Consider the following 26,106-nt stretch of genomic DNA (forward strand, 5'->3'; position numbering starts at 1 on the left):
ACATTTAAAAAAATCGAACAACTTCCTCTAAAGCTCAAGAGCAGCAGTCGAGTTGACCAGGAAGCGCAACGCTTTTATTTTTGAAGGCAATTTCAGTGACTTCCTGTAAGGTGGAGGGACTTGACTCATGGGATGACGTCACCAGATGCGGTCCGTTATAAACACTAGCAGGCGGCTCGCGGTCTCGGGACGTGACGGACTTGCCGAGAGTCTTCGGTCGGGGCGGACTGTGGACTGGACTGGAGCGTTCAATTTCTGGTCAAAATAGACGGACAGGCGGACGAAGTTTTGTCCCGGTAAAACGAATGTGTGTCGCTCCACAAACATGGCGGCGCGATGAACCAACTTTTGGCGTCACTTTTGCTTCTGCTGGTCGGCGCCGGCGGGACGTTGACTGACGCCAGGACCTTGAACGCGACGCCGACGCCGCCCAGACTCCAACCCGCAGGTAACGCAAAAACACTCACGGGGTCAAACGACCGAGTTAACAGCGGATAACTTGACTTGACTTGACTAGACAAGTCACGTGACATTACTATCAGTCCACTTACAGTAGAGAGGTCAGGTGTGCGCGTGCGCGCGCGTGCCATAAGAGGTTTACGTGTGTTTGTAGTCAACAAAACAACCTGTGTGTGGGGGTGTGCGTGTGTGTGTTAAGAGGTTTAAGTGTGTTAAAACAAACGTTTTGTGTGCATTAGTAGAATGTGTGTCAAAAGGTTTAAGTGTTCAAACAACACGGAGCAGGTGTGTGTCTGTGTGTGTTTTAAAAATCTACAAACCCTGTTCAGATGACACTTTTTGTCATATAAAAAAAGAGACGGAAATAAGTCAAGTTTACAAGTGTACATATATAAGTATATATTAATATATAAACAATAATATAAGCGTGTTTATATATAGTAGGGCTGGAAATCTTTGTCTCACGATTCGATTACGATTTTTGGGTCTACGATTTGATTCAGAATCGATTTTTGATTCTCGATCCAAACGATTTTCAATTCAAAATTATTTGATTGACAAATGATTTCTGCTTCAATTTGCAGATATGCACAACATTGTCATGATGTACTCCAGTCTGCTTTGCAAGACAAAATGACAAATAGAGATATTAAAGTGTCTTTTTTTTTTTTTTTTTAAACATTTATTAATTTTGTATTGTAAGTGCCTTTTTCCACAAAAAAAACAGCATGTGGGCTATAACTGCCTTTTCCCCTTCTTCTTAATTTCTAATTTAAATAAAATTGATTTTTGGATATTAATATTGATTCGATTAATAAATGAGAATCTCGATTCTTTTATGAATCGATTTTTTTGGCACACCCCTAATAGATAGATAGATAGACAGATAGATAGTATGAAGTAGCCACAACATAAGAAAAAAATTGGGGAATAATAATGCATTGAAAATCGTGACAATCGTGATGATCATTAGCATAATAATCGTTCAATAATCAAATCGTAGCACCCTTAATCGGAATCAAATCAAATCGTTTTGAGTTTACTAAATAGTATTTTCTAAATTTGAGTAAAAAATCGCAACAATCGGCTTATAAATTGGTGAATTAATTGGTATCGAATCGATATATATATGATATTTATAAAGTATCCATCCATTTTTTATGAGCTGTGCTAACCCGTCATCCATCATGTCGAAATTCAAGTATATAATATAAAGTACGTCATTTATTTAGATATAATGAATAAGTATAATATTTGGGAACTTGACTTGACAATGAAAGGGCTGAAAACTAAAGATGATTTCCATAAATGATTTGTCAATTATTTTTATAGGATTCATCGGATTTAAAAAAAAAAAAAAAAAGAAAGGAAAAAAAAAGGGGTAGGCTTTTGGTTCAAGGCGGGAAGATCGCAGATCGGCTCTTGTGGGGTGTGCAGACTTTTGATAGTCGTTATATTACTGTCTGTGTGTGTGTTCCATTCAGGTGAGGCGGGATGGCATCGCCCCCTGCTGGAGAGGACTCAACCCTTCGTGCTGGTGGCGGGGCAGAGGCGCAGTCTGAAGGAGGCGCTGCAGGTCAGAACAGGGTCAAAGGTTATTCGCGTTGATTTAATGTCATGGCTGTTACCATGGTTACAGTGTGTGTTGCGGAGTGTGAAGGTGGAGTACTGCCTCCCTCCTCTTCATCGTCATCTTGCTCTTCATCATGCCTATGTGATGATGTCATGCATTGTGGGAAAGAGGGCGTGAGTCTGAGATCACTTCCCGGAGAAATCCCCCAACACACGCACACACTAGCTGGTTTGGTGTGGCGTATGGAGTTGACGTGTATGTTCTGGTCACGATGCCAAAAAAAAAAAAAAAAGATCCCATTCCAAGAAACAGCAACTTCCTGTCAAGTGTGCGTTCCACAGGAAGTAGTTTCTGAGTTTCTATTTTATTTTATTTTTTATTTTTCCAGGACGGCCACCCCGACCACCTGCAGTGCGGCCTGAAGGTCCGAGGCGAGGTTCTGGTTCTGGAGCTGCACAAGAACCGGTGATCAGATGAGCTGGCGCTTATTTATTTATTTTGTTTTTTGGTGCCTTGACGATTCATGCACGGATTTTTTGCGCCTTTTTGCCCTCAGCGACCTCCTGCCCAAAGCACCCGACGTCTTCTTCTACCTGCCCAACGGTACGGGAGTGTTCCTGATGGACGAGCCTGTGGTGAGTCCCCGTCCGTCCGTCCGACCGTCCATCCGACTGACCGCCTCGCTGACGAGCCCGTTTGTTGCCCGCAGACGCATTGCTATTACCACGGCAACGTGCGAGGTTTCCCGAGCTCCAGGGTGGCGATCAGCACCTGCTCGGGACTCCGGTGAGTCGTCGTTGGCGACCTTTGAACCCTGAACGGATCAACGGATTTGCTCCAAGTTGGACGTGGCGCGATTGTTGATTGTTGTTGTTGTTGGACGTGTGCCAGTGGGCAGGCTTGTCACCACAACACTTTTATTGACCACAAACGAATGACATCAAAATATGGAATCGGGTTTTTGTTTTGTTTTGTTTTGGGGTTTTTTCATGTCACTGATATAGTGATGATGTTAGAGCAGGGGTGTCAAACATACGGCCCGGGGGCCGGATCAGGCCCGCAAAGGGGTCTAACCCATGCATGAAAACATCATCATCATCATGCGTCTCATCTTCCGCCTCAGCGGCGTCGTCGCCGTCAACGCGTCCTTGAGCTTTGAGATTCAGCCGCGCCAGCTCCGCCCCCTCGGAGGAATTGAAGAAGAGGCCGGGGGAGATGGTGACCACCTGATCTTCTCCGCCGCTCACCTGCCAGACCCGGCTGCCGGGAGCTGCGCCAGTTCACGCGGACCCGCCCGCACGCCTGACCGCAAAGCCGCACATGTGCAACATAGGGTAAGAAGAACGGCACTGTACAGCACCATAAGACACCATACTCCACCATATGACACCGTACGGCACTTTATGCCACTATACGCCATTGTACGGCACCATATGCCACCATAGAGCAGCTTTCGGCACCATATGCCACCATACGCCACCGTACGGCACTATACGCCACTGTACGGCATTATACGCCAATATACGGCATCGTAGGGCACCATATGTCACCGTACTGCATCAGACGACACTTTATGGCACCATGTGCCACCATACGCCATTGTACAGCACCTTGCACCACCATACGGCACCATACGCCACCGTATTCCACTGTATGGCACTATACACCACTGTACAGCACCGTATGGCACTATACAGTTCCGTATGGCACTATGCACCCCCGTATACCACCATACGGCACTATACGCCACTGTACAGCACCATATGCCACCACACGCCATATTACAGCACCGTATGGCACCATACGGCATCTGACGCCACTGTACGTCTCTATATGCCACCATATACCACCGTACGGCACTATACGTCACTGTACAGCACCATATGCCACCATACGCCATTTTACCTTTCAAATATTTTTATTGTGAGACAAAACACAATGATAAAACAGACTCCACAAGCATTGCGTCTCACCATACGCCATTTTACAGCATCGTATGGCACCATACGGCATCAGACGCCACCGTACGGCACTGTACGCCACTGTATGGCACCATATGCCATCATACGGCACCGTACGGCACCTTACACCACTATATGGCACCAAACGCCACTGTATGGCACCCATGCGGCACCATACGCCATTGTACACCCCCGTAATCCAGCATACAGCACCTTGCGCCACCTTATGGCACAACGTGACCAGCAAAAGCAGCCTTACCCTGAACATGCTTTGCGTGCACGTGCAGAGCAAGAGGGACGTCCTATCCGAGACCAAATACATCGAGCTGGTGCTGGTGGCGGACCACCAGGAGGTGAGCGGACATTTGATTGGCCGGGCGCGTTTTGCTTGTGGTTGGCGACCCATCGTCATGTTGTTGTGGTGCAGTTCCTGAACTACCAGAAGAACAACAAGACCATCATCTACCGCATGCTGGACGTGGCCAATCAGGTGGACTGGGTGAGACCTTTTGAACCTGCCGTCACCATGACGACCGTATCAGGACCCCCCCAAAACCTTTTTGTGTGTGTGCGCGCCAGTACTACCGGCCTCTGAAGATGCGTGTGGCGCTGACGGGTTTGGAGGTGTGGAGCGATCGGGACAAGATCCGCGTGGACAAGAACCCCGGCGTCACGCTCAACAACTTCCTGCTTTGGCGGACCAGGGAGCTCCTGCCGCGCCTTCGCCACGACAACGCTCAGCTCGTCATGTACGCTCGTCACCCCTCATCACCTTCATCTCACTTCCTGTTGAAGCCTCATTAACTTCCTGCTGACCTCTTGTTGACTTCCTGTTAAATTCTTGCTGACCTTCTTGTTGACCTCATCACACTGACCTGTATATATGACTGGATAGTCAATAGCCCATACACGCCAGTGCGAGCTGTTGAAGTCACAGGGCAGCCATTTTGTTACTCCCACCTCACAAGCAGACTACTGAGTAAACTAGGACCCGAGTGATTATTCGACGTCCGATTATAATCAGCCGATTATTGGCCTTCAAACATCGGCCAATTGGGCCAAATGGCCGTTTATTTTCCCCTTAAAACGTTGTCAAAGAAAAACCAAAGTTTCCGACACTGTGAAAGTACCCTGAATGCACCATTTTGCTTGCGTAGCATTAGCAACTAGCAAGTGTGTAGCGTATGTTATTCTGTTGTGTCTAAGCGTCCTTTAAGCTGTTTAGTACCATCACAGTTAGAGTTAACTGTAAAACTAAATATACAACGTTAAGAATTACATCCACTGTATATTTAAATACAAACCATGCTTTGTTTTTAAAACAGTGCTAGCCTAGCGCAAATGCTAAAAGTGAAGGGAGCATCCCATTCAATGCTAACAGGAAGTTAGCAACGACTTTGGGAGTGTTTTTGCTTCAAATAACAAATATCCACCCACATACAAATATTGTTGGAACACATACCCACAGATGAGATAACACTACGCAACGGCACAATTCTTCCCAATGTGTGAAAAACATCTTATTTTAATGGAATTTAATCACAACTTTCTTCCGTACGTACTTTAAGTAAAAAATAAATAAATGTTAGTTTCCTCCTGTAAACATCACGAAGCATATCATTTCTTCTGTATTTAAGTCAAGTTGTAAAATGTCTTAAGTCCTCTTGTTTATGTTTAATACATTTAAAACATCCTAAATGATGCTGTTTCTACTCAGTACTGTCGCAAATGTTCTCCAATTTGGATACAGTATGTATCGGATCGTTTCTTGGGAGGAGCAATATGGCGACCTCGCCACCTCAAAAGTCTTGGCCTATCAGCTATCCAGTCATATGTACAGATCAGTGGTCTCATCCTGACTTTTTGTTAATTCCTGCTTGACCCCCTTTAACTGCCTGTTGACCTTCCCTTGACCTCCAATGACTTCCTGTTGACCTCTTGGTCAAGTTGTTGTCGACTTGTTTTGTGCCGTTGCGTGGCAGGGGCAGCGCGTTGGACGGCACGACAGTGGGCATGGCGGCGCAGGCGTCCATGTGCTCCAGAGACCGCTCGGGAGGCGTCAACGTGGTGAGTGTGGCGCCGACTATCATCATCAGCATCATCATCATGATCATGATGGCCGTGCTTGTGAGCAGGACCACCTGGTGAGCGTCCTGGGCGTGGCGTCGACGGTGGCGCACGAACTGGGACACAACCTGGGGATGAGCCACGACAGCCGCCAGCGCCGATGCCACTGCGCCAACCAGCCCCGCCTGGGCGGCTGCATCATGGAGCCCTCCACCGGGTCGGCACCCGCCGCCGAAACGCTTCATGTTGACTTCCCGCTCACCGTGTGCCGGCTACTAAACTAAAAAACTAAACAAAAATCATTTTGTCAACACATTTTTCACCGGACTAAAACTAGACCTGACAAGACTAAAACCGTCATTAATAAACAATAAGTGGGACTAAATCAGTCTGCATTTTCGTTGACTAATGAAGACGGGACGAGACTAACTAAAATCTATGGACATCTTAGTTCATGAACAAAAACGAGATGAAAATTATTTGATTTTGCAAATCTTGTCTCTGCTAATCTGTCATTTGACACGTCATGTGACACGCCCCCTTTCAAATATGCAGCTAGCTTCCTATAAAAATGAGGTTGACTAACTGATTAAAAACAAACAAGCGGGATTATTTAACCCGGACTAAAACGGATATAAAATATTTAAAATGACGGATAACACGAGTGCCGTTGGTTGACCCCGCCTTCCTTCATTCCTCCCTTTCAGGTTCCTGCCGGGTCAGCAGTTCAGCAGCTGCAGCGCGTCGGACCTGTCGGCCAGCCTGCTGCGGGGCGGCGGCATGTGCCTGTTCAACGTGCCGTCGCCCGAGCGCCTCCTGGGCGGGCCCCGCTGCGGCAACCTCTACGTGGAGGCCGGCGAGGAGTGCGACTGCGGCACGCTGGAGGTGGAATCCGCCGTCGCCCCATGTGGCTCGTGCGATTGCGTAACCGTGCCTGTGCTCCGATTTGGCTCAGGAGTGCCGCGACCCCTGCTGCGACGCGACCGCCTGTCGGCTGCGGCCCGGCGCCCGCTGCTCGTCCGACGGCGTCTGCTGCCGCGACTGCCAGGTGGGCGACAAGACAAAAAAAACAAAAAAACGTTTCGAGCGTTTGCCTCAGCTCAAGTCGACGTCGGTCGCAGTGATAATTTTCGGAAAATATTCATCATCATTTTCGTTAGGGTTGCATAATATAAAATATCGATATTGCGATATTGGCCCATGCAATATAAATGTGTACCACCATCCAACATTATTGATAGCTCATTACAATTAATTAACTAAAAACACAATGAGTTTGGTTATTCACATAAAAATATGTAATTCTTTCATTAGATAGTAAAAATGTAATTTCTTTAGGTTAATGTTAAATATCAATATCGCTCTATTCAGCAATTATATCACGTTTTTCCCAATGTCGCGCAGCCCTAATTTTTATCACGAAAATTATTTTTCATACGAAAATGAAACAAAAATTAAAATAGAAGTCATCCATTGAGACGATAATGATAACTAAAGTTGACTGACAATTTTGTCGATGACTAAAATGGAAATGAAAACAAGACGTTCAGAAGGAATTTGTATTATTAAAAAATAAATTCAGAAGGAATGTTCACTGCACTTTATTTGATGTAATTTGATTAATCTATTTAATTGTATTTATTTCACTGTGCAGCTGTAAGATAAATCTCCAGCAATTAAGCAGTTTTTGAAATTAATTAATTTGATTTTTTATTTTTTATTTTACATTTTCATTTAATTTTAATTAATTAAATTGAATTGTAATGAAAACTACAGGATTGTCTCAGAAAATTATAATATTGTGATAAAGTTCTTTATTTTCTGTAATGCAATTAAAAAAAAAAAAAAATGTCACACATTCTGGATTCAAATACAAATTAACTGAAATATTGTAAGCCTTTTATTATTTTAATATTGCTGATTATGGTTTATAGCTTAAGAAAACTCAAGTATCCTATCTCAAAATATTGCAATATTTCCTCAGACCAAGTAAAAAAAAAGAAGCCATAATCAGCAATATTAAAACAATAAAAGGCTTGCAATATTTCAGTTGATTTTTAATGAATCCAGAATGTATGACATTTCTGCTTATTTAATTGCATTACAGAAAATAAAGGACTTTATCACAATATTCTCATATTCTGAGACAGTCCTGTAAGTTATATTATTGTCAGTTCAACATGTTTCATTGAAATGTTTAATAAAGACACTCTTTATTAAATGTATTAAATGTGTCTTGGGTGTTAAACTATAATTACAAATAGGTGTATTATAATGTTCTGTATAAAAGTTGAAATGTAAGGAAAATATCAATTCAACTATTTTTTTCGTCGACTAAAATTGGATTCAAACTCAAATACAATTAGATGATAAAATGAGGACGAAAAACTTGAATTAATTTTCGTCAAAAGAACCATAACTCAAACTAAATGAAAATTTCTTGTCCAAATGAGCAATTTGGCGTTCCTCAGCTGCGGGAGGCGGGCTCCGTGTGCCGGGAGCCCATCGGCGAGTGCGACCTGCCCGAGTTCTGCACAGGCTCCTCCCCTTCCTGCCCGCCCAACGTCTACGTGCAGAACGGCCAACCTTGCGAGGACGGCGCCGCCTACTGCTACGACGGCGCCTGCGCCAGCATGCGCGCGCAGTGCCAAGCGCTTTGGGGACCCGGTAAGCGGGCGCTCGCACACTGATCTATATCATATGACTGGATAGCCCATTAGGCCCAGACGTTTGAGGTGGCCCGGCCGCCATATTGCTCCTCCCAAGAAACTTTTCTCGCCATACCATCCGATACATTTACTATATATTTTTTTTGCTTGTTAAAAAACAAATCCCCGGCACAAATCCCCCCACCCCGCCTCCAGCCCAGGGTTATTATAGTTTTGGAATTTCCGTTTTAGTTTTAGTTTTGATTTCGTTTTGAGTTTTGTTTTGGTTGTTTTGTGTTGGTTATAATTAGCTTTCGGTCTGGTTCTATTACTTTTTATTAGTTGTTACTTCACAAATGCCTACTTTTAGTTTAGTTTGTTAGTTTCAGTATTAGTTTTAGTTTTTTGAAAAAATGTCTCATAGGCTCATGCATTAAATTAATTAGCAAAGACGAAAACAAAAGGACATTTTTGCTATCATTATAGTTATAGGTTTTTTTTGTAAACATAAAATGTAGTTTGTTAGTTTTAGTTTTTTTAAAAAAGCATGTTCATTTTTCTTTTATTTCATTAAAGAAATAATAAATTTTTGTTTTAGTTGTTTTGTTAGTTGTACTTAACTAAAATAACCTTGCTCCAGCCTTATAGTTACCACCTCCGAGCTGTATATGTCTCATTTGTATGTGTAGTTGATACAGTAATGTGCTTGCGAGGTGGGAGTAACAAGATGGCCGCCTTGTGACTTCAACGTCTCGCACTGGCGCGTATGGGCTATCGGCTATCCAGTCATATATACAGGTCAGTGCGCTCTGCTAATGGGGCGTCGGCGTTACCTGACCGCTCTAACGGCGCCCTCGCCTGGTCAGACGCCAGCGCCGCGCCGGCCGTCTGCTTCTCCTCCGTCAACAAGCAAGGGAACAAATACGGAAACTGTGGCCAGCTGGCCAACGGGTCCTACGTCGCCTGCGCGCCCAAGTCAGTACGCGCGTGTGTAATGTGTAAAGTGCAGGTGTTGTCAGGTGACTTCTCACCTGCGCTTGTGTTTGCAGTGACGTGCAGTGCGGCAGGCTGCAGTGCCAGGGCGGCTTGGAGCGCCCCCTGCTGGGCACGGATGCCGAGATCCTGACCACCACCGTGCGCTTGGACCTCCGCGACCTGGTGTGCCGCGGGACCGTCTTCCACCTGGGCGACGACGTGGCCGACCCCGCCTCCGTGGCCCAGGGCACCGCCTGCGCGCCCGGCAAGGTCAGCAGCACCCGGACACACTTACCTGTATATATGACTGGAGTGGATAGCCAATAGCCCATACGCGCCAGTGCAAGCCGTTGAAGTCACAGGGCGGCCATCTTGTTACTCCCACATTGCCAGCAAACTACTGGATCAACTATACGCTATACGATATATGCTATGAGAGCAGATTGTTTTTATTTGAGTTTTTTTATTTTGCAACCCCAAGCACAGAAGTGTCTCATACTTTGGCCACCTGGGGGCAGTATAACAGACAATGCAAGCCTGCCAGGGTTGTGTCTGGTTAGCCTGCCTATGGCCTTTCGCATTGTTTGTTACCATTGAGCTAAACAGACGTCGCTCCTGTAGGTTGTGTGGTCGTTTCAATTGTGCCACATGTTGTCGTCTTCTTCTTTCTGTCCTGATGGGAGGGGCTATAAAGTGCTTGAAGCCAGCATCTTGCGCCATTTGCCAAAGTGCCTCCAAAACGTCCACCAACGATTTTTGTCTTTGCTCACTCGCCAATCATTAGCGATCGACCTTGTGTTGTTTCCCAGGCCTGCTTGGATCACAAGTGTCGGGACGTGTCCGTCTTGGGCGTGGATGAGTGCCGCAGGAAGTGCAACGGTCACGGCGTGAGTGGCCGCTCGCTCGCTTGCTCGTCGTCATGGCGACCGCTCAGCCCTTTCCTGCCTTTCAGGTGTGCAACAGCAACAACAACTGTCACTGCCGAGAAGGGTGGGCGCCGCCCGACTGCGTCTACGCCGGCCACGGCGGCAGCGTGGACAGCGGACCCATGCACTCCGCCGCCGGTAACCGCTCGCAAAAAAACGCGCGCACGCTTGTGAGCGGCAGCCGACGCTAATTGCAAGCGTGCGTGCATGTGTGTGCGTGTCTAGAGTCCAATCCGGTCCTGGTGGCCCTGCTGGTTCTCTTCCTGGTCATCCTGCCGGCGCTGCTCGTCTTCCTCGCTCTTCGCTTCCCCGGCGTCCGTCGCGCGTGTTGCGCTTTGGGCCTCGGCAAACTCTTTCCCAAGTCTTCACACAACCGGTAAACGCGTGCGTGCGTGCGTACGTACGTGTTGACGGTGCAAAAACGTGCGTCGGTTTTGCAGGACTCCGGCAACAGAGCGCAGTTCGGACCGCAACGTGGATCAAGTTCGTCCGCTGAGGTTTGCCGCCAACTCGTCGTCGTTGTCGGACGTCCCCGAGACTCCGCCCCTCAAGGAGGTAGGCGGGCCAAAAAGAGGTTTGAGCACGTATGCAGGCCGTCTCTGTGCTACTTCCTGTTTTCTCTTCCAATCAGCTTGCCGACAGGCCTGCTCCTCCCACTCAGCCACTCCCCCCCGCCCCTCTTCTAAAGCCGCCGCTCCCGCCGCCGCAGGTAAACTGGCTTGAGCACTTCCTGTGTGCGTGTTGCCGCCATCTTGCCGGAGTGTCGAGTGCGACAATGTTTGTTTCCAAGGCTGCTGTGTTGCATGCGTGCTGCCCGGTGTTCATCAATGTTGTTGTGTGATGTGCGCTGATGATGTTGTGAGCATTCAAGGTGGTGGTGGAGTCTTGCCACATTTTGTTGTCATGTTGGTTGTCCATGAGAACGTGATTGGCTTGTTGTCTTGTCTTCTTCAATGTTGTTATATTTGAGAAATCTGCGTGGGAGGTTGCAGTCTTCCGTTGTTGTTGTTGTTGTTGTTGTTAATATTATTATACGCCCGGTTCAGAAAATGGATGGATGGATAGTATATTATTATTATTATTATTATTATTATTATTATTATTATTATTATTATACGCTAGTTTATTATTAATATTATTATTATTATGCGTTAGTATATTACTATTATATGTTAGTTTATTATTATTATTATTATTATTATTATTATTATTATTATTATTATTATTATTATACATGTTAGCATATTATTATGTTAGTTTATTATTAGATTATACGTTAGTATATTATCATTATATGCTAGTTTATTATTAAATGTTAGTATATTATGTTAGTTTGTTATTATTATATATGCTAGTATATTATCATTATTATTATTATTATACGTTAGTATATTATTATTATATTATGTTAGATTATTATATATGCTAGTATATTATCATTATTATTATTATTATACATTAGTATATTATTATTATATTATGTTAGTTTATTATTATTATTATTATTATTAATATTATTATTATTATTATTATTATTTTGATGATCAGGATTTTTGAGCTGATCACATTTGGAAAAAAAACAATAGCCGATCATCAATTCAGGCCGAAGAAAGTGATCAATATCTACTCCAAGAGCTGCCACTATTAAATCTTTTGAAAGTCAATGAATTATCCTTTGACGATTCCGTCTTAAAAGTGTCTTCCAGTCAGTGAGTGAAGCTTCCTGCATTAGCTACAATCAGCTCAATAACTTCCTGTCCACTGCGTGTCGAAAGATGGACGGCGGCACCAACATGCTTCCAGCGGAGCTTGGAGGCGGACATTTTCAGTCTGACGATTTTTTATTTTTTTTTTCCCCTCTCTTCTCAAGTCGACTTGTCATATTGTGTGGACTTGTTTTCCCAGCGGCATTCTGGAATACTTTACAATGTGTTGCTTCCTTCCCCACAATGTTGTCCAAGATGCCATGTTGTGTTGTGGTGCTTCTCAACGTCCAATGTGGTGGCATTGGTGCATCGTGTTGTGGTGGCCTTGTGGACAGCTGTACTCCAATGTTGCGTGTTGTCGAAGAGCGAGCACAATGTTGTTGTTGTGGTTGTTGTGCAGAATTAGCGAGAGTAACGTGTGTGACCGCCCTGAAATGTCGCCTTAATTTCCTTGTTGTGACTTCAGCGTTCTGAGTGCCGTCCGGCTCCGCCCACCAGGCCTCTTCCGCCCGCACCCCCCGCCAGAGGCGTTGAGGTAGGAAGCCGAGGATGCTGACCTTTTAACTGGTGGCACAAAAACCGGGAGTGACTTTGATGGCACAACCCCCCTGCTGGCGGGAATTGAACAAAACGAGCTCACTCGCCCGTCGCTCCAAACGTCCGACGAAAGATCGATGACGTCATCAATCGATAATCAATTCTGTTGCCGCTTTCCTGCTTGACATTTAACGTTTATGGGCTAGCTAACGCGGTCGCATGCTAACGTTAAGCTTCAGAATGTCACACGTTAGCATTAGCGTGACTTTTTGACCTTTCACACCAGTAGTACCCTACGCCTGCCCGAGGCGGCAGCCATCTTGGCCAATTGATTAGGTACACCCACGATTCGCAGCCCCCGCCCCACCTGCACAGAGTGATGGCCATCTTGGCCAATTGATTAGGTATGCCCGGGATTCTTGCCAGGAAAGGTTCCGACCTGAACAGGAAGTGACCTGGAAGTGACCTGATTTCAACAGGAAGTGACTTAAAATCAATAGGAAGTGACCCAATTTCAACAATAACTGACCCGATTTCAACAGGAAGTCACCCGGAAGTGACCTCGTTTCAACAGGAAGTGACTTAAAATCAACAGGAAGTGACCTAAAATCAACAGGACGTGATCTAATTTCAACAGGAAGTCACTCGATCACAGCAGGAAGTCACTCGATCGCAACACGAAGTGACCTGGAAGTGACCTAAAAAAATCTGTCAATATAGTTTAAAAGAAAAAGATTTTTTTCTGTTACTTTACTGCAAATGAATATCTACTTGAAATATCGGTTATCGGCCTCCTTGATTCATGAATAATCTATCGTACATTGGCCTTAAAAAAAACAACCATATCGTTCCATCAATAATTTTTCAACATCAAAACTAAGGTGGCATCAAGAAAAATGTCTGGAAAAAAAGTCTGTGGTGTGTCTTTTGGTGTGTCTTTTGCGTGTTGTTGTGAAAAGCGAGTGTGATTAACACGCATGTTTCAGCATGAGCACGTTTCCTCACTTCCTGTCTTGTCTTTGTCCTCGCTAACGTTCAGCTGCTAGCCAGTCGACCGGCTCCGCCCACTAAGCCCCTCCCCCCTGACCCCATCTCACCCGCTCAGGTACACGTGACGCACGCCTCTTGGCACTTTGTGTGCACATGTGATGGTTTTGGTGCAATTCTCTTGCCAGGTTTTACTCGCGCCCAAGCCGGCAGTGGCCAAAAAGCCGTCATCAATCCTTCCACCCAGGACGCATAGGCCGGTTGTAGCGACAGCGTCCGCTAACAGGTTGGAACCGCCACCGCCACACGCTTCGTTGACCAATCGCAAGTCAGCCATGTGCGCTAGCTAGCCTATTAGAAAGTTTGCTGACTTTTCTTTTGTTTGTAGCCGTGGCGGCGGCCGTCGTCCTCCGCCACCGCCGCGTCCCACGATTCCGCCCAGGCCGGAGCCGCGGTGACCACGCAAGGCCCGCCCACCATCGGCCAGCGCCGGTCACGCGTTGCAGTGCCTTCTTGCTGAAGCGGCGACCGCTTCTCGTTGGCTGTCTGCAGGAAGCCACGCCCACTTCCAGCCACGCCTTAGCTAGGGATGCAACAAGACGATATTGTCATGTCACAATATTCAAAGCAGCACATCGATTCAAAAAGGCGCCCAACTGCCAATGGAAACATTTTTTGACTGGCATTCAAATGTATTTGCAAGTACATTGGAACATATTTACATATGTTCCAACATACTCGAGGCTAAATGCACTGATCTATATATATTATATATATGACTGGATAGCTGATAGGCGAAGACTTTTGAAGTGGTGAGGCCACCATATTGCTCCTCCCAAGAAACGTTTCTCGGCATATCTTCCTATACATTTACACGATCCAAATTGGACATTTGAGACTTAGTAGAAACTTCAGACATTTTACAACTTGCCTTAAATACATGTATAAATGATATACTGAATTATGTTTTTATTTTTTTAATTAAAGAATTCCAACTGTAATTCAACAAAAGATGCCTCTTCCAAATCTAATATTGGGGTCTAAGTAACTGGGCAAAGGGGGTCTTCAAAGCAGCACATACCAACATACTTATTTTTTATTTTTTTTTTACTTGTTAAAAAATAGTGACCACCCCGCCTCCAACCATATACTAACTGCCTCCGAGCTGTATGTGTCTCATCTGACTGTACGTATAGCGTATAGTTTACAGGCTGCTCGCGAGATGGGAGCAGCAAGAGGCCGCCCTGTCACTTCAATGGCTTCCACAGGGACGTATGGGCGAGCGGCTATCCAGTCATGTAATATAGATCAGTGGTTGGAACATATTTGTGAGTACGTTCCAACGTGCTTGAGAAAATATTACAACCTATTTTGTGTGACGGAAGTGATGTCACTGACTCTGCTCTCATTTTCTGTTGATGCTTGACAAAATGAAAGTTATGTGCGGACGCGAAGAACCGCAGCTTTCTCTCTGTTTTGAAAATATACTGTTTGCCTTCCTTTAATAATTACCCATATCTGGAAGTAAAAAGGCGTTTTCTGTTCTAATGGCTAAATAGCATTTACACAAATGTCGATAAGTTAATCAGAGACCTAATTTCTTCATGTTCGAAAATGAAGTCAACAATATATTCAATCTATTGGACACTATCGGACTCCACAAACAAGAAAGAAAGTAAAACCATATTTATGTGAGCTTTATTTTTGTAGAAGTTTCTTTTCATGTGTATTTGTCTCCCCCTGGCTGTGTTTTGTATTATTGTTTGTTCATTAAAAGTACAAAAAAAAACATATAAGTTCATCAATTGAATGTATTTTTATTCAATGTCATTGTCCTAAAAGATTCGATTTTCCCGCTAGCAGAATGCGTCGACCCAACCTGTTATATGCCACACAGTCAAATCCGTCAATCATTTCAGAACATTGTTTCAAATTAAGTTAGTGATTTTTTTTAGGATAGATCTTTGCGATGCTATGACCACAAAGGAGTATGTAGTGATATTAACGTGCACAAATATTAGTAAATAGTGTCGTCTTTCTCTGTTTTTTAAACGTATATCTCTTTATTTCCAGAAAGTTCAAGAGAGACCACTATACAAATAAGATCCAAAGTTTGATCAATCAGACGATGATGGCGCCGGTTAAAATATATATAGAATCCAGTTATGTGGATCTTTTAAACATGGAACGATGTTGTTGGAAACGAGAAGAAGACCTTTGACCACTTGCGAGCCGCGACAAGAAGTGACGTTTCACGACGCGACGCGGATGACGGGAAATCATTTGTGGTGCCTTCAGTGTCTTCAGGAATTCTTCGTTTCGTTTTTTGGCTCGCACGCCTATTGAACGCGAGTTGCGAATTCTTTGGAATGAGTTGATTGAAACGCTCACGATGGCGTCAACAGTACATTTGTGTATTTTTGAAAAAACAAACATATTTTTAAGCGTTGGTTGGCCCTGTCTGCCGAACAAAATGACTGCTCTACACACTCGATACGATATGTGTTATTACTTCACATACAGTTACTGTATGTGCTGTATGTGTATGCGTACCACTGTGTTACAGTAGTACGTAATATAATCAGTATGGGATGGCACAATCGTCTGTTTTACATCAAATATGTGAGAACGTTTACGTGTTCCTCATTTTTACAACTTTTTCAAGCGGCTTTAAACGTCGCATCAACATCATCAACTCGCTGCGAGTTACGAGTTGTACCAATTGTGCGAGTTGACGCGACCGCGTGCCTGACTGACTTCAAGTTTTCGAGCTTCTTTCCAATATAAGGCAGTCCACAGTCTCAAGAGTGACTTTGAACGTCCACCGGGCACCGAGTGAGTTTGTTTTCTTGTTTGTTTTTGACGTCACGTCACTGGTCGTCTTTTGCCACTTCCTGATTCCCTCTCGCAAAAAAATGTGACGCACCACCGAAGCTCCTTTCAAACTCGTCCACTTTTTACGGGTGTTGCCGTATAGCGGGACAACAACAAAAGCGTCTTTTGTCGCGCTAAGGCCACCGAAACCGGAAAGTCCTTGTACGCAATTCGGCTCATTTCACAGTGCGTCCTCACCCGGATGTGTTGGCAGTTGAACTCCGTTTATCGCACACATTCGCGAACTGGTAAACATCTGCTTACATTTTCGACGCAAAACTTATTAAAGAACAGACCAACGTATTAAGAGCTAAATGTTAAACGTATTCTTTCGTTCTCATTCTTGCTAACAAGGGTAGCCAAGTGAGGCACTGTCGCCCCCTGGTGGCCATCTCGGCATGTGAAGAGTCAAAACAAAAACAATGATTCCATGAAATGATGTTCCTTTTTAGTTATATGACTGCTCTTTTTTTGTTGTTGTAGATATTCATTTTCAATTCCCTAATGATCAACAATTTCCCCATTAAAAGAGCTGAGTGTGCGTATTTCCTGATCAAACACACGACCAGGAAGAGAAGTGAAACATTGCCTCCAGTTACCACACGTACGCACGCACGCACACACGCACGCACACATTTGAATGCCAACTTTTGAATTGGCGGAGCTCGAGAGACATCAACAACAATAACGCACACCACACTTAAAGGGATACTGTACTTATTTAGCCATTTTTGGCAGTCAAACATGAATATTTTGCCTGTAATAAATTTGATATTTTCATTATTTTTCATGTACAATTAGTACCTTTTTAAAAGGCATTTTGCAACTTGCTGTCGACTGAAAATGACATCACAAGGGCTCAGGTAACCAATCACAGCTCAGCTTGTGAATGTCACATGACCAAACCGAGAAAACAGGCGAGCTCTGATTGGTCGTTACCTGAGTCCTTGTGATGTCATTTTCAGTCGACAGCAAGTTGCAAAATGTCTTTTTAAAGGTACTATTTGTATGTGAAAAATAATGAAGGTACCAAATTATAAAAAATTGCGGGTTCCTCCAACACAAGCTGATTCCAATAAACAAACAGGATGGTTGTCAGGCTTATGCGGAGCTTGCTGACGAGCTTCAGCTGTGTTGGAGGAGGGAAACAGCCAAGACCGGGACCCACTTTGCCCACACCTGCATGAGCCATATTTCTTTGAACTTACTTTCACAAGTCTCGGGCGAACCTGGGACCTCGTCAGGGTTTTTTTTTTTTTTTTTTCTTTCTTTTTTTTTTTTTTTTTTTTAAAGTCCTTGAATATTTTCTTGAATTTTGAGTTCAAGAAAATTTGTTGACTCCTCGCAAACTCAACTTGAAATATAACAGATGAAAGTGTTCAGAATATGAAGAATGAAATGGTGTCTGTTTCTCGTCCGTCAGCATGGCAGCGTCTTCGACCGTCACCAACGTGGGCGGCATGCTGATCGTCACGCAGGTCATCCCGCAGGATGCCGCCGGAGACATCGGCGCCGTCCCACAGCAGGCTGCGGAACTGGCTCCGCCCGCCCAGCCGCAGGCCCCGCCCCCTGCCTCTCCCTCCGCCAAGAAGGACGCGGGGAACGCCGCCTGCCAGGAGGGCGAGTTCCCGGGCCTCGGGGTGAGCGTGTGCACAAGGTCGTCGGTACGCCGCGCCTGACAACCGCTTCATTTTTAGTTTGTTTGTTTTGTGCAGGTGGTCCAGGTGGTGATCGGCTCGCTGTGCGTCCTCTTCAGCTTGACAGCCATCTCGCGCTTCCTGCTCGTGCACGTGGTCTTCTGCGGCGGCGCGTGGGTGAGTTGACACTACTGACATTTGTCACGTGACGTGTGCATCAAATTTTGAAAAAAAAGTTGTTTTTTTTGTTTTGTTTTTTGCTAATTTGGCCTAGTTCCGACTGGCAGCCAGCCAAAATAGCATTTTGAGCCCATCCTGATTGAAAGCGATGGCTCGGTGAAAATTTGAAAGGTGCTTTCATATCCAATTTTTTAGTCTGAACAGCTCCAGGATCCAGTTTGCACACCCCTGGTTTAAGTTCCATTTAGTTGACATGACACATGTAGCTATTTATTTATGCAATTTTTATTCATGTAATTTTTGTATTTATTTCATTTATTTATTTAGCTATTTATTTGCAATTAGTTGACATGACACGTGGCTATTTAGCTATTTATTAATTTTATTTTTATTAATTAAATTTTGTTTTATTTATTTTTCATTTATTTATTCTTTGCATTTAGTTGACATGACACATGTAGCTATTTATTAATTTTAATTTTATTTTATTTTTTTATTTTATTTCATTTATTTAGCTGTTTATTTGCATTTAGTTGACATGACACATGTAGCTATTTATTAATTGTATTTATTAATTTTGTTTTTATTTATTTTACGTATTTTGTATTTATTTAATTTATTTAGCTATTTATTTGCATTTAGTTGACATGACATATTTAGGTATTTATTAATTTTATTTTTTTTGTATTTATTTAGAATTTAATTGTATTTATTAATTGTATTTGTATTTATTTAATTTTTTTATTTTGCTATTTATTTGCATTTAGTTGACATGACATGTAGCTATTTAGCTATTTATTTTTATTTTTTTATTTATTTAATTTTTTTTATCCATTTTTAATTTTATTTATTTAGCTATTTGCATTTAGTTGACATGACACATGTAACAATTTAGCTATTTATTTCATTTCTTAATTTTATTTATTAATTTTATTTATTTATGTAGCTATTTATTTGCATTTAGTTGACATGACACATGTAGCTATTTATTTTATTTATTAATTTTATATTTATTTTATTTCATCTATTCAATTTATTTTTTATTTATTTAGCTATTTGTATTGACATGACATGTAGCTCTTTTGTGTCTTTCCCAGCCGAGGCTTCAACAAAAATGGGTCAGTAAAAAAAAAAAAGTGTAGCCGAGCTGCGTGTAAGCTTACGATGAGGTCTAACTTCGTGTCCACTGCGTGCGTCTGCAAAAAAACAAAAGAAAAAAAGGGTCCATGTAGAAAGATGGACGGCGCCGCGTGCGCATTTGAACACAGCCAATCAATGTTGTCGACGAAGGCCGTGTGACGCCAAATATTTTGACTATCTCCCTCTGCTGTTGGCAGTTTGTGGTGTCGGGCTGGCTGGCGATGGCGTCTCGCAAGCGCACCTCCGTCAAGATGGTGAGTCTCGAACGCGCGGCGTGATACCGAAATCCCGCCCTTCGCAAATCGCTCATCCGGTTTGCGCCGTGGCGCAGATGTGGGCGTGTCTGTGGGCCAACGCCGCCAGCATCCTGCTGAGCCTGGGGGGTGCGGCCTACCTGATCTGGCTGCTGGCCACCCGTTGGCCCTCCCGGAACGTCTGCGGTGAGCAACTGCCCGGCGAAGATGACGCGTGGAGTCGCTGCCTCAGCAGTCTGTACTACTTAAACGTAAGTTTGCGCGCGTACGCCGGCGGGACCGCTCGCCAAAAGTGTCGTTGCTGTGTTGTCATGGCGACGTGTGTGTTTTGCAGGGCGTGGTGCAAGGCCTGCGTGGCCTCTTCCTGGCTCTGCTGCTGGTGCAGGCGGGCGTCTGCGCGGCGCTGTGCGTGTTGAGCGCCCGCGCCGTGAGGACGCGCTACCGCTACGCGCCCATCTCCTTGAAGCGAGATCCGACTTCCGCCTGAGACCGGGCGGCCAATCGGCAGCCGGCCTTTTTACTCTCTCTGGCTGCTGGGGTAATCGCCATGACGACCGCCGCAACCTTGGCGCAGCAGCAAAAAGATTTCATTTACAAAATGTGCATTATAGCAGTCAAATCTCTTGATAACATCTGTGTTGTGGTGGGGGCGGGGTCTGCACCGTGTCTTTTATATTGAGGCTCATTAGCGAGCTAAATTTCAAATGTGTAATGAGCTGAATGATGTCACCTCCAAGCTTGCTTGCATTTGTGGAGTTAGCATTTAGCATGTAATTTTGTTGAAAATGTGTATTTTGTGATTAAAACAATACACACCATATCAAGTTATTAAAACAATGTACATTTTCTCAGTCTATTGAAAATAATAGCAACTAACTTGAGGTTAGCATGCTAGCTTGGCCCTCAGCAAGCATTTTCTTGTGTCAAATGAATTGGTGTGGAACAATTCACAAATTTTGCTCTTCTGGATACCCAAGCAACTGCATCTGCAAGACTATTTTTTTTCCCCTCAACTTTATTTAACAAACATAATGCAATAAACAATTGACTTGCAATAAACATTTATGAGCACTGAACATCGCTAGCGCTAGGGGGAGACACATACATACATTCCAAATAATATTTTACAAACGTATCTATGCAAGCAGAAATAGTCAATATTGCATTTTTCATACAATGTCTAATTAGAAATATAAAGCTTGAGTTTGTCAATGAAAGCAACAAAAGATGGAGTTAGTTAGCGCCCATAAATGCACACTTGTGTATGTGGAAAGTCGCCAATATATCTAAATTAATCAGAAACATATTTGCTTTCCCCCATTTTTTTTTCTCCTCAAATAACATTCTTCCAATAACATGAGCTCTTGCATTACATGACCCACAGTCAGTGATGGCGGGAAAACCAGAACCAGGTCAAGAAAAAGTGAAAACCCTGCCACAGTTTGGCTTTAGCTACCTACAGGTGCTTCTCGTAATGACCTTGTTTACCTGCTGGTTGGGTACAAGCAACTGTAGCTAAAGCCAAACTGTGGCAGGTGTCTTTACTTTCTGGAACTGGATTTCCCATCTCTGACCCAAAAAATTGCAGGACGTCATGTAACGCAAGCGAGACTGGGTCACTGGATAGCCGATGGGCCAAGGCTTTTGAGGTGGTTGCTCCTCCCAAGAAACGTTTCTCGCCATACCATCCTATACATTTACAGTGTCCAAATTGGACATTTGAGACAGTAGTGTACTTAGCAGAAACAGCATCATTTATGCTGTTTTAAATGTGTTCAACATTTTTACAACTTGCCTTAAATACATGTATAACTGCTTAATAATGTTTACAGGTGGAAATTTGTATATTTTTTGATGAAATAATTCTAACTAATTCAACAAAAGATGCCTCTGCCAAAACTTATATGGGGTGGGGTCTACGGAACTGAGTGATAAAAGAAAAAGGGGGTCTTCAAAGCAGCACATACTGTCCACTTATTTTATTTTTTCGCTCGAAAAATTAGTGACAACGGCACAAACCCCCCACTCCTCCCCACGGGCTTATACTAACTCTCGAGTTGTATATGTGTCATTTGTCTGCTCGCGAGGTGGGAGTAGCAAGATGGCCGCTCTGTGACTTCAACGGCTTGTACGGGCGTGTACGGTCCGTCAATCGGCCGTGAGTGGATTGGGTGCAGCGATGACGTCACGACACCTGGTCATGCCTCAAGTCAGGTCACGTGACGACGTCTGAAGCCAGACCCTTTTTTTTTTTTTTTCGCTTTTAATGTGAAGCTTAACAGCGGATGCAGTAGTAGGTTTTGCGTCCAATTAGCGGTTTCCGCTGCTGTCTCGTCACGTCAGTGCGCAAACTTCCTTTTCGTGTGTTGCATATGTTGTGGTGTTACTTGACTTGACGCTGAGGAAGCGAAAATTCCACCGAATGAGCGAGTTAGCAACTGTTAGCTGTTCATACCTTCCCGTTAGCATTAGCGTATTAGCATGAGCGAGCTAGCCGGTCGTTAGCATGAAACGGGGGCGCTCGTATATGATTTATTTTGGTTGCAGAGTTATAAGCTATTTTTTTTTTTAAACGGTTTAAATGTATTGGGTAATCATCTGAAAATAACTTGATGATACGACAATTATATTTGAAAGGAGCAAATGGACGGCTTGCGAAGGGTTTTGGTGTGGACGTGCGCGGACGGCTCGGTGCCGCAGATGGTTCCCTTCCTCCAGGTACGTCCGACCGTTCCCCTTTTTCGCCGTTACAACGAAACTCACCTGGGCGCCCTCTCGGCCCCTCAGAGCGTGACGGGTCGCTTTGGTACCGGCGACTTGGCTAGCGTCCGCTGCCGGCTGGACCGGAACCGCCTGCTGCTCTCCCAAGATCCCGCCGGCGTCCCCCTCCAGGTAGCGAGCGTTGCCAAGAGTTCATTTTCAGAATTCGTGCCTTGAGATTCGAGTTCAGTATGTTCCCTGGGCACCAAGGTTATTTGAGTTACCTACCTAAAACTAATGAAAAAAAAACAAACTTAAAAGTAAAAAAAAAAAAACTTAAAGTAAAAAAACAAAACAATTCCGTTATCGAAATAAAATAAAAATGAAAATGCTTTTTAAGAAACACAAACTAACTGAAGCTACTATAATTACAGAAAAAATGTCGTTCATTTTAGTCTTTGGTAAAGCCACATGACGTTTTAAAAATAAATAAATAAATATTGCAAGTAATACATACACATTTTCAAAAAAAACTAAAATTAATACTGAAACTAAAACTAAGCTGAAACTAAGCGTTTATTAAATAAATAAAACTAATACAAATGAACAGAATCACCCTGAAAACTAATTAAAACTAATGACATTTAAAAAACAAAACTCAAATTAAAAACTAACTAAAATGAAAATTCCAAAAACTAAAACTTATACTGAAACTAAAACTAAACTAAAACTAAGCGTTTATTAAATAATTACAACTAATAAAAACACATGCAGAATCACCCTGAAAACTAATGAAAACTAACTACATTTAAAAAACAAAACTCAAAACAAAATAAAAACTAAAATGAAAAATCCAAAAACTAAAACTTATACTGAAACTAAAACTAAGCATTTATTAAAGAACTAAAACTAATAAAAACTGACAGAACCACCCTGAAAATTAATTAAAACTAACTACATTTAAAAAAACAAAACTCAAAAACAAAATAAAAACTAACTAAAATGAAAATTCCAAAATTATAATAACCCTGGTGAGCACGCTTGTAACTCAAATCATCTTTGCCAAATGAAATGAAGGAAAAATGCTGTAATGTCTTTTGTCATTTGAATTCCGAGTTGAAAATGTCACAAGACTGCATTCCAATTTGCAAATGGATTCCATTTTGATCGTCAGAGGCCCGCCTTCTGTCCCATCAAGCATCTGTCCGTCAAAGAGGCGGCCGCCGTCCCGTTGGACGCCCAGCAGCGGGGCGTGGATGTGGGCGTGGCCATCATCCTGCAGTCGGCCAATCAGAGAGTGTTGCTGACCCGTCGCGCAAAACACCTGCGAATATTTCCCAACATTTGGGTACCGCCAGGTCAGATGCCCCAGGGCCGCCATCTTGTGCACATGGACACACCCACTTCTTTTTTTTTTTTTGGGCCCCCCAGGAGCACGCCCACTAACGCCACGCTTCTCTCCTGCAGGCGGCCATCTCGAACCAGATGAAACGGTACGTTTTCGCTCACTTGTCGGACGTCACACTCGTTGCCTAGCAACATTGCAGTGTGCGTGCGTAGCTCCTGGAGGCGGGTCTGCGGGAGCTGAAGGAGGAAACGGGATTGGCTGTGGATGCGGACGAGTTTGCCAGCGCCAAGGTTCTGGGCGTGTGGGAGGTGAGCGCAAGCGAGTGCGTGCGTCTGTCAAATCCACTGATCTATATTATATGACTGGATAGCTGTCAATGTGTCCTGGCTCCGCCAATCATATGAAAAGTTGCACACGGTCACCTATCAACTATACGCTATACTTGCAAATGAGTAAAATAATAATAATAAGTGGATGGTATGTGCTGCTTTGAAGAACCCAATATTAGATTTGGCAGTCATATTTTGTTGAATTAGCGTTTCTTGGGAGGAACAATATGGCCGCTTTGCCACCTCAAAAGTCTTGGCTTATCAGCTATCCAGTCATATATATATATTGATCAGTGGTCAAATCCAAGTCATCCATCAATTTTTGGTGCGTTGTTTGCAGTCAGCGTACCCTCTGATGCTGAGCAGAGGACCCCCCCAGCGGCACCACCTAGTGGTCTACGTGCTGCTGCGCTCGGCCCGCATGCACTCGCGTCTCCAGGTAAGCGCAATCCGGGCTGCAATTCACCATGATTTGTCAAGAATGAATTCTGCCATCTTTCAATTTTGAAAAAACATCCCAAATATTGCAAAACTGTTACTACCTCCTGTCTAGTTTCATTTTTTTTTGTTTGGAAATGCTTCTTATGGACGGTCCAAATATACAATTGGCCTGGTTCCGTTCCTTCTGTATGTATCGTAGGAGTGTGACGAATCGTGATACTTTGTCTCCCGATAGATTATCAATACGCCTATGCAAGTATCACGATATTTGAAGTTAATATACAGCCACTATAACGGCTCCATTCTTCATGACTTATTGAGCAAGTTACTTGGCGGGCCACTAGGGGGAGCGCCTCATAAGAGTGGTGGGGAAATGGACGCAAGTTTTCAGAAGAAGACTCATCAGCACACTTTTACTTGCGGAAGACATTTATCTGTCCAGTTTTGCTTACATTTCTATGAAAAATATGTATTATAGCTTCAATTTTAATATTTTAAAACATTTTATGTTCGACAATTTCTGAGGAATATTAATTTTGATTTAATATTTAAGTCATTTTATTTCTTTACTTTTGCAATGTTACACGAAAAAAAATTGTCACACTTTATAAAAATGAAACAATTGACTATATGATATGTTGAATGACAATAGTGTTTAAGAAAGACAGAAATTTTGTGGACAGAAAGTTGAAATTTGTTGACGCGTGTGGTTGATGTCATCAGGAGTGTCTCCGCCCCTCGCCCGCTGAGGTCAGCGCTTGTCTATGGGCCGACATCCGGCTGGTCGGCGCCATGGTGGCCGCCGTTGACGGGCAGGACGGCGCGGCCGACGAGACGGACGGCCTTCCCGCCTCTGTCAGGTACGGCGCTTAACTAACTAACACACGACCGTCTTGACAAGGACAGCGACCCTTGACCTGCTCCGCCCCCTCCCCAGTGTGTCCCAGGTGTCCCCAGAGGGCGGTCTGACAGACGCCGATATCCCCTCCCGTGTCCTCGTGCGCCGAGCGCCTCCCAGCGGGCCCGATGTGGAGCGAGTCAGCACCGGGACCAAGTTTGCACTCGATCTTTGGCTAAAGACGCTCAGTGACAGCTTGAACTCATGATGTCATCAAACATGTCTGACTCACAAGACACGCCCACCTTCTGCTGCAAGTGTGTGCCTCCATGTCAAAACTTTATTTGTCACAAAGTTACTCATTACAGGATTTGTTACCTGTTAATGGTGGGTGTCAAAATAGCAAATTACCAAAACGTACATGACTTTGTTCTTCATTTTACTTGATTAAAATGTTTTGTCTTCAATCATGTTTTACCCGTTGGTCATATTTTAATTTGAAATGACTTGGTCAGAACCATCAAAA

At 43.8% G+C, this 26,106-nt stretch overlaps 3 protein-coding genes across 11 annotated transcripts; all 3 read left to right on the top strand.

The window, feature by feature from the left end:
* Window positions 1–120: 120 nt before the first annotated feature.
* On the top strand, window positions 121–15,540 carry adam15 (ADAM metallopeptidase domain 15). Of its 6 annotated transcripts, XM_077527266.1 has the most exons (25): window positions 121–448; window positions 1,944–2,035; window positions 2,421–2,497; window positions 2,589–2,667; window positions 2,742–2,818; window positions 3,156–3,366; window positions 4,281–4,346; window positions 4,421–4,492; window positions 4,573–4,742; window positions 5,976–6,060; window positions 6,129–6,277; window positions 6,768–6,945; window positions 7,016–7,108; window positions 8,532–8,727; window positions 9,575–9,683; window positions 9,758–9,953; window positions 10,493–10,570; window positions 10,636–10,747; window positions 10,835–10,985; window positions 11,050–11,164; window positions 11,241–11,318; window positions 12,782–12,850; window positions 13,892–13,957; window positions 14,028–14,125; window positions 14,228–15,540. In XM_077527266.1, the coding sequence occupies exons 1-25, from the start codon at window positions 337–339 to the stop codon at window positions 14,295–14,297; spliced, it is 2,799 nt and encodes a 932-aa protein (XP_077383392.1). In that variant the 5' UTR covers window positions 121–336; the 3' UTR covers window positions 14,298–15,540. The 6 variants fall into 6 exon arrangements, with proteins under 6 accessions (XP_077383392.1, XP_077383393.1, XP_077383388.1 ...); XM_077527267.1 differs by lacking the exon at window positions 3,156–3,366; XM_077527262.1 differs by lacking the exons at window positions 121–448; window positions 1,944–2,035; window positions 2,421–2,497; ... (1 more) ...; window positions 2,742–2,818; window positions 3,156–3,366 and having other exon boundaries at window positions 3,479–4,346; window positions 9,507–9,683.
* Window positions 15,541–16,500: 960 nt separating this feature from the next.
* LOC144022660 (uncharacterized) lies at window positions 16,501–20,744 on the top strand. The gene is made up of 6 exons (XM_077527647.1): window positions 16,501–16,674; window positions 18,137–18,353; window positions 18,429–18,527; window positions 19,868–19,924; window positions 20,002–20,175; window positions 20,259–20,744. The coding sequence occupies exons 2-6, from the start codon at window positions 18,138–18,140 to the stop codon at window positions 20,409–20,411; spliced, it is 699 nt and encodes a 232-aa protein (XP_077383773.1). The 5' UTR covers window positions 16,501–16,674; window position 18,137; the 3' UTR covers window positions 20,412–20,744.
* Window positions 20,745–22,153: 1,409 nt separating this feature from the next.
* nudt17 (nudix (nucleoside diphosphate linked moiety X)-type motif 17) lies at window positions 22,154–26,047 on the top strand. Of its 4 annotated transcripts, none has more exons than XM_077527645.1 (9): window positions 22,154–22,217; window positions 22,562–22,642; window positions 22,712–22,816; window positions 23,799–23,982; window positions 24,092–24,117; window positions 24,185–24,280; window positions 24,642–24,740; window positions 25,466–25,602; window positions 25,680–26,047. In XM_077527645.1, the coding sequence occupies exons 2-9, from the start codon at window positions 22,568–22,570 to the stop codon at window positions 25,846–25,848; spliced, it is 891 nt and encodes a 296-aa protein (XP_077383771.1). In that variant the 5' UTR covers window positions 22,154–22,217; window positions 22,562–22,567; the 3' UTR covers window positions 25,849–26,047. The 4 variants fall into 4 exon arrangements, with proteins under 4 accessions (XP_077383771.1, XP_077383770.1, XP_077383769.1 ...); XM_077527644.1 differs by having other exon boundaries at window positions 22,155–22,262; XM_077527643.1 differs by having other exon boundaries at window positions 22,165–22,642.
* The last annotated feature ends 59 nt before the right edge of the window (window positions 26,048–26,106 follow it).

This window comes from Festucalex cinctus, chromosome 7 (genome assembly GCF_051991245.1).
Source record: "Festucalex cinctus isolate MCC-2025b chromosome 7, RoL_Fcin_1.0, whole genome shotgun sequence".
NCBI classification, from domain to species: Eukaryota; Metazoa; Chordata; class Actinopteri; order Syngnathiformes; family Syngnathidae; genus Festucalex; species Festucalex cinctus.